We start from the raw sequence: 8245 nt of genomic DNA, 5'->3' as shown, positions 1-8245 counted from the left end.
GTACATTAGTGCAATCAAGGGGTACAATGTGCTGGTTTCATATACAATCTGAAATATTCTCATCAAACGGTTCAACGTAGCCTTCATGGCATTTTCTTAGTTATTGTTTGTAGACATTTGTAGTCTTACTAAAGGCAGAATACAAATGTCAAGAGATCCTCTTACTTCAGTTTTTTTATTTTTAGTAGAGACAGGGTCTCAGTTTTACTTAGGCTGGTCTCGAACTTGTGAGCTCAAGCTATCCACTTGCCTCGGCCTCCCAGAGTGTTAGGATTACAGGAATGAGCCACCGTGCCCAGCCTGAATTGTATGCTTTAAATGACTGGATTTTATGATATGGAAAATAGACCTCAATTTTTTTTTTAAGCAGTAGCCAGCATGGGAGGGGAAGGAAGATTTTCTTGAAGGGTGTTTTCCTTATTAGACTAACAGCTAAATTTTCAACAGTAAGTAGGTTATAATCCATTGGATAAAATAAGAATAAATTGGTCAATATTAAAAATATGGGCGGCGCCTGTGGCTCAAAGGAGTAGGGCACTGGCCCCATATGCTGGAGGTGATAGGTTCAAACCCAGCCCCGGCCAAAAACTGCAAAAAAAAAAACAAAAATTAAAAATGGATAAAGCTCTTCCTTACACTAGAGTGCCAAATAAGAGTAGAAAGAAGGATAAAGTTAGAAATCACCATTTGGTAATTGCCGTAATAATGATAGATTCAGGGAGAATTATAAATGCAGTGTAGATGTTAAAATTGGGAAATTGGGAAAGGCTGGGCACAGTGGCTCATATCTGTAATCCCACTGTTTTGGGAATTTGAGACAGAAGGATCACTTGAGCCCAGGAGTTTGAAGTTAAGTGAACTATGATCACACTTGTGCTCTAGCCTGGGTGACAGAGTGAGACTCCGTCTCTTTAGAAAAATGTGAGAAAAAAGTTAAAGAAGAAGTGATATATATAATATCAAAGTATTTTACATATTATATGATCTTCCATATTATAAAATTAAATCCTAGTCTCTTTTCCTCTTATTGTCATGAGAGTTCCCCTCAAAACAAACAACCAAAAATAACCCTTTGCTGGGCTGCTGAAAGGGCATGCAGGGGTTCTCCTGGGGGTGCTGGCCATGTTCTACTTTTTTATTTAGGTGATAGTTTCATATGTGTTCTCTTAATAATATGCCATTCGTTAAGCTACATACTTATGATTTGTCGTAGTTCTGTATGATGTTGAACTTCTCAATAAAGTTTTTTGTTATCGTTATTGTTGTTTTTGGAGACAAAGTCTCTGTCATCCCAGATAGAGTGCAATGGCATCATCATAGCTCACTGCAGCCACAAATTCCTGGGCTCAAGAGATCCTCCTGCTTCAGCCTCCAGGGTAGCAGGAACTACAGGCATGTGCCACTATGCCTGGCTAACTTTCCTATTTTTTTTTGAGGTCTTGCTGTTGCCCAGGCAGGTCTTCAATTCCTGAGCTCCAGCCATCCTCCCACCTTGAGTCTCCCAGAATGCTAGGATTACAGGTGTGATGCCACCGCGCCTGGCCCCTTGTGTACCACTGGATAGGATGCAATGAGAAAAATACAGTATCCCTCTCATGCTATTCCTGCCAAAGATAATACATCTTATTAATAAATCTAATCACGAGGAAACATCAGACAAGCCCAAGTTGAGCAACATTTTCCAGAGTAATTGTCCTGTGATCTTCAAAAGTGTCAAGGTTATGAAAGTCATAGAAAGAATGAGGAACTATTCCCCTAACTGAAGACTAACTTGATGTGATATGCTTTTCTGCTGGCATTGGTTAAGGAAAAAAGAAAGAAAGAAAGGAGGGAAGGAGGGAAATGTGAGAACTAAATTCTAAGTGCGATTTCAAATTAGATCATTTACCTGTAAGGAATATTACAGCTGCTAAGGACTAATGGTATGGATCACTGTTAATTTCTTAATTTTGATGGTAGTGTCATGCTTATATGTCATGTATGTCATGTAAGTGGCCTGATGTGGTGGCTCATGCCTGTAATCCCAGCTCTTTAGGAGGTTGAGGCAAGGAGATCACTTAAGGCCAGTAGTTTGAGACCAGCCTGGCCAACATAGTCATACCCTATCTCTACCATTAATTAAGTATTTGAGGGTGATAAGACATATTAGGTTGTTGTCAACTTACTGTCAAATGGCTCAGAGGATCTCTTAATCCCAAGCCTTGGGAGGCTGAGGCAGGTGGATTGCCTGTGCTCACAAGTTCAAGACCAGCCTGAGCAAGAGCAAGACCCCATCTCTAAAAAAAATAGTCATGCGGCATTCGGCGGTTGCCTCAGCGCAGATCGGAGTCTTCTAGCTCGCGCATCCCGCTCCGCTTCCTCCGCGACCATGTCTGACAAACCCGATGTGGCTGAGATCGAAAAATTCGATAAGTCGAAATTGAAGAAGACGGAAACGCAAGAGAAGAATCCACTGCCTTCCAAAGAAACGATCGAACAGGAGAAGCAAGCAGGTGAGTGGTAATGAGGCGAGCGCCGCCGATATGCACTGTACATTCCACAAGCATTGCCTTCTTATTTTACTTCTCTTAGCTGTTTAACTTTGTAAGATGCAGAGAGGTTGGATCAAGTTTAAATGACTGTGCTGCTCCTTTCATATCAAAGTATCCAGAACTACTGATAACGAAGGCCACGCCTGCCTCTACCATCTGCCTGTCTGGCTGGCAGGGAAGGAAAAGAACTTGCATGTTGGTGAAGAAAGAATTGGGGTGGGACGACAGTGAAATCTAAAGTTAAAACTAAGCTGGCCCCAGGGTTTCTTGCAGGCTGTAAAATGCAGTTTAATCTGAGTGCCATTTTTTTTCGTTCAAATGATTTTAATTATTGGAATGCACAATTTTTTTATTAATGCAAATAAAAAGTTTTAAAACCTAAAAAAAAAAAAAAATAGCCATGCATTGTGGTGGGCACCTGTAGCCCTGATACTTGGGAGACTGAGGCAAGAGAATCACTTAAGCCCAAGAGTTTGAGGTTGCTGTGAGCTGTGACACTATGGCACTCTACCAAGGGTGACAAAGTGAGACTCAGTCTCAAACACACACACACACACACACACAAATAGGGATTTTTTTTTTTTTTTTTTTAGGCATGGGCACTTCCCATTTTGATTACTTTTAGTCATGAGTTCCTAAACATTCATTGGTATGTTTTATATCTAGTAACTGTCACTTTCTATTTGTATTGGATATCATTTGCTTTCTTAGGAATCTCTGTACTTCTTGTGTATTTTTTTTCTCAATGAGATTTTTTTTTTTTTTTGAGACAGAGTTTCACTTTGTCATCCTTGGTAGAGTGCTGTGGCATCATAGCTCACAGCAACCTCAAACTCTTGGGCTCAAGTGATCCTCTTGTCTCAGCTTTCCAAGTAGCTGGGACTACAGGCACCTGCCACAATGCCTGGCTATTTTTAGAGATAAGGCCTTGCTCTTGCTCAGGCTGGTCTCCAACCTGTTAACTCAGGCAATCCACCTGCCTCAGCCTCCCAAGACTTGGGATTACAGGCGTGAACCACCCGCCCAGCCTCCTAAATGAGATTTTTAAGCACCCAAAGGATACAGATTATGCTTTAATTTCTTTTGTATTCCCTTGTACTATCAAGTAGCCACTTTTAACCACTTGTAAACACTAAAGAATTTGGAGCATGAATTATCTGAAGAGTTCAGTTGCCTCTTTCAATTTAAGCCCATGAAAAACCATTTAAATCATCTCTCTACAGTCTTATGATGAAGCCAGGAACCATGTCTGTGCTGATTGCTCTTTCACACCAATCAGAGGCCCCTGGGATTTGTAGAAATACGTGTCTTGATGGAAAAATGAGTCACTCCACCAATGTGCAGCTGGACTCACACACCCAGAGCACAATGGAAATGTGGAAATCTGAGTGGAGCACAAGGAATCTGTATCTGAACAAGAGTTCACACTCTTCCTGTTCTGTTATTTTGTGAAATGGAAACACTTTTTCCTGGGAAAAGAGCCAGATTCCACAAATGAAATGGTTTTGCTTCCATGCACACAGCTGCTCAACACTTAACTGCCTTTACTGACAGTGGCTTGTTTTGTTTTTTTTTGTTTGTTTTGAGACAGAGTCTCACTCTGTCATCCTCAGGAGAGTGCCATTGGCATGACAGCTCACAGTAACCTCAAACTGTTGCGCTTAAGCGATTCTCTTATCTCAGCCTCCTAGTAGTTGGGACTACAGGTGCCCTCCACAACGTCTGGCTGTTCGTTTGTTTGTTATTGTTGTCATTGTTGCTTAGCAGATCTGGGCTGGGTTTAAACCCACCAGCCCCAGTGCATGTGGCCAGTGCCCTAACCACTGAGTACGGTTTTTTTTTTTTTTGTAGAGACAGAGTCTCACTTTATTGCCCTCGGTAGAGTGGCGTGGCGTCACACAGCTCACAGCAACCTCCAACTCCTGCCCCAGTCTCCCAAGTAGCTGGGACTACAGGCGCCCGCCACAACGCCCGGCTATTTTGTTGTTGCAGTTTGGCCACCCAGCCACCTCAGTATATGGGGCTGGTACCCTACCTACTGAGCCACAGGTGCCGCCCGAACCTACACTACAGATATAGTGTAGGTTCCAACTCAAAAATTGAAGGGAAGGGGATCCTTTCATATGCAACAGGGTAGGGTGAACAGAAATAGTCCTTTTTTTTTTTTTTTGCAGTTTTTGGCCCGGGCTAGGTTTGAACCTGCCACCTCCGGCATATGGGGCCGGTGCCCTACCCCTACCCCTTTGAGCCACAGGCACTGCCCAGAAATAGTCTTTTTGAACACCAGTTCTGGACTGGTTCAAGTGAGAAAAAGGGAAAAGGACACATTGTCACCAATCATATGTCAACCATTGTCATATGTCCCTTTACAGGTGTGAGCACATTTTATCCTCAAAACAACCTTAGTATATTTTATAATGGGAAAGTTCAAACGTAAATGATAGTAAAGAGAATAATATAGTTGTCCCTTGGTATTGGTGGGGGATTGGTTCCAGGACCCCATCCTACCCCACCTTACCAAAATCTGCAAATGCTCGAGTCCCTTATATAAAACAATATATAGGATTTGCATGTAATAAACCTTCTGTAGATTTCAAATCATCTCTAGCTTACATATATTACCCAATTCAATGCCTACACATCACTTCATTCATGTGGATTCAACATAATACTGGGCTTATAGAAAATTCAAGTTTTGCTTTTCGGAACTGCATAGAATTTTTTTTTCCTAATATTTTTCATCTGATTTTGGCTGAATCCACAGATTTGGAATCCAAGGATAAAGAGGGCCCAACTATATAATGAATCCCTATGTACCTACTAGTCTGTTTCAACCATGATCAACAAAAGGCCAAACTCGTTTCATTTATATTCCTTATGATGTTTTTTTGAAACAGAATCTTGCTCTGTCAATTGCACTAGAGTGCCACGGTGTCATAGCTCACTGCAACCTAAAACTCCAGGGCTCAAGTGATCCTCCTGCCTCAGCCTCCCAAATAGCTGGGACTACAGGCATTTACCATTATGCCAGGCTAACTTTTTTTATTTTTAGTAAAGACAGGGTCTTGCTTTTGCTAACGCTAGTCTCAAACTCCTGAGCTCAAGCAATCCTTTGGCCTCAGCCTCCCAGAATGGTAGCATTACAGGCATGAGCTATTGCAGCTGGCCAATTTTCTACCTAATTAAGTAGGCCTTAATGACTGTGATCTAGATCATTTTTTTCACTAGAGGCTACACAATCTTTATTTATGAGATGAAATTATTATGTAAATAAGAAGTTTCTCTCACCAACTGTTTGGTTACCCTGAGGTACAACTCAAACAAAAAATGTAAGATAAATACTTATTTCCCTTTATTTGTCAGTTTTCAGAATAATGAATTAGTTCTCTCACATTTTCCAAGGGTGATCAGTGAGTTTTGTTTTTTGTTTTGTTTTGTTTGTTTGTTTTTGAGACAGTTTCTCACTCTTTTGCCCCGGCTAGAGAGCCTTAGTGTCATAGCTCACAGTAACTTCAAACTCCTGGGTTCAAGGGATCCTCCTGCCTCAGCCTCCTGAGTAGCTCAGACTGCAGACACCTGCCACAACATCCAGCTAATTTTTCTATTTTCAGTAGAGACAGGGTATCACTCTCTCTTGGTCAGGCTGTTCTTGAACTCCTCAGCTCAAGAGATCATTCCCACCTTGGCCTCCCAGAGTGCTAGGATTATAGGCCTGAGCCACCATGCCCAGCCCAATTTACATTTCTTCAAATCAGTTTTCTTTCTAAAATGTAGCATAAATTGGAAAGAAGAAGTTACAGACACAGAGACTAATTAGGAGAGCATAGTAATAATGCAGGCATCAGCTGGTAACAGTGGGACCAGAGAGATGGCCACAGGAGGGGGAACGACTGGAGACTGATGATGGAGGAAGGACAGGCAGGACTGCGGATTCCTTTTGCTTTTGGAGGTGAAGGAGACAGAGGAGTTAAAGATAATTCCTAAATTTGGAGTCTCTGGTGATTGACAAGACGATGATACCCTCAACAGAAATAAGACAGTCATGAGGGGGTCTAGTTTTTGAGGAAAGGTATTTATACGTGTGGAGTTAGGATGATGATGGGATATCCAAATAGGGCTGTAAGCAGAAGGAGATGAGAGCTTGATATTTGGGAGATTGGCCAGAGCCCATGGTTAATTGTTTTGGACATATTGGTAAACAACACAGATGCAACCCACCTGCCTCCCTCAAGAATCCCTCATAATCCTCCTGGTCTCCTGGGATTCAGCAACTACTTTGGGACCCCTTGAGTACTCACTGGCACAGCAGAGACCACCAGAACTCCGATTAGCACCATAGACAACAGCATCCATTCTGATGAGCTGATGTCTGTGCCACTGGCCTCAAATATTTTTAATATTTCCCATTTCAGGACCAGACACACCTATTTTAGAGTCATAGTTAAGAAGATGTTATAAGAAAAGGAAAGAAGGACTGGGTGGGGTGGCTCTCACCTTAATCCTAGCAAAGGACCAGGAGGAAGGATCGCTTGAGCTCAGAAGTTCAAGACAAGCCTGAGCAAGAGCAAGAACCTTCTCTACAAAAAATAGAAAAATTAGTCTTCTATGTGCGGTGGCTCACACCTATAATCCTAGCACTCTGGGAAGCCAAGTTCAGAGGATTGCTTGAGCTCAGGAGTTTCAGACCAGCTTGAGCAAGAGCAAGACCCTGTCTATACTAAAAATAGAAAAATGAGCTGGGTGTTGTGGTGGGTACCTGTAGTCCCAGCTACTGTGGAGGCTGAGGCAGGAGGATCGCTTGAGCCCAGGAGTTTGAGGTTGCTGTGAGCTATGATCACGCCACTGCACTCCAGCCTGGACAACAGAGGGAGACCATGTCTCAAAAAACAAAACAAAGACAGAATAGGAATATCTATAGGAACAGCAAGTGGATTACTGGTTGCTGGGGGATAGGGGAAGAGAATAATAGCTAATGGGTATGGGGTGACAGTTTTGAATTTTACCTCAAGCCTGTGCTCCTGGAAAGAACAGCAGAAGGTTAAAGGGACCCCCCCCCCACCTTTTTTGTGTTCTGGAAAACAGCTTACTATAGAGAACCACCCTTCCCACTATGACTCACTTGTTTACGTACCAGGATGGTGACAGACACAGACCCTTGTAATTCCTATTCTTTGTCTCATAAATGACTGGCTAAACTATTTATCCCCACTGACCACTCAGGACACAATGCCCCTTAACCAAATTTTGATTAAGCTTCTCTTCTTCCTCCAGGCCTGTGAACTTTGACCCATCCTTACTTAGCATGAGCCAGCACAGAATCCCTCCTGAGGATAGACTGGCTTCCAGGTGATCTGCTCTCCTAAGGTACACCTTTCATCCTATTCCTTACAACTGATTCTTTCCAGCTATTTTTCCTGCTTTTAGAAAAAAAAAAATCCTGGCCAGGCAAGGTGGCTCATGACTATAATCCTACCACGCTGGGAGGTGCAGGCAGGTGAATTGTTTGAATTTAGGAGTTTAAGACCAGCATGAGCAAATGTGAGACCTCATCTCTACTAAAAATAAAAAAAAAATACCCTCTTTGCTGATGACATGATCTTATACTTAGAGAATCCCAAAGACACAACCATAAGACTCCTAGAAGTCATCAAAAAATACAGTAATGTTTCAGGATATAAAATCAATGTCCACAAGTCAGTAGCCTGTGTATAAGC

The 8245-nt window shown here is 42.3% G+C and overlaps 1 protein-coding gene across 1 annotated transcript; it reads left to right on the top strand.

Annotated features, from left to right (window-relative positions):
- The first annotated feature begins 2326 nt into the window (after positions 1-2326).
- LOC128570275 (thymosin beta-4-like) lies at positions 2327-2926 on the top strand. Its single transcript, XM_053569243.1, has one exon. It carries the CDS (start codon positions 2369-2371, stop codon positions 2501-2503), a length of 135 nt encoding a protein of 44 aa, XP_053425218.1. The 5' UTR covers positions 2327-2368; the 3' UTR covers positions 2504-2926.
- Positions 2927-8245: the final 5319 nt, after the last annotated feature.

This window comes from Nycticebus coucang, chromosome 18, assembly GCF_027406575.1.
Source record: "Nycticebus coucang isolate mNycCou1 chromosome 18, mNycCou1.pri, whole genome shotgun sequence".
Lineage (NCBI taxonomy): Eukaryota > Metazoa > Chordata > Mammalia > Primates > Lorisidae > Nycticebus > Nycticebus coucang.
The sequence above is the reverse complement of the archived record's forward strand: the minus strand, read 5'-3'. Positions and strand labels throughout refer to the sequence as shown.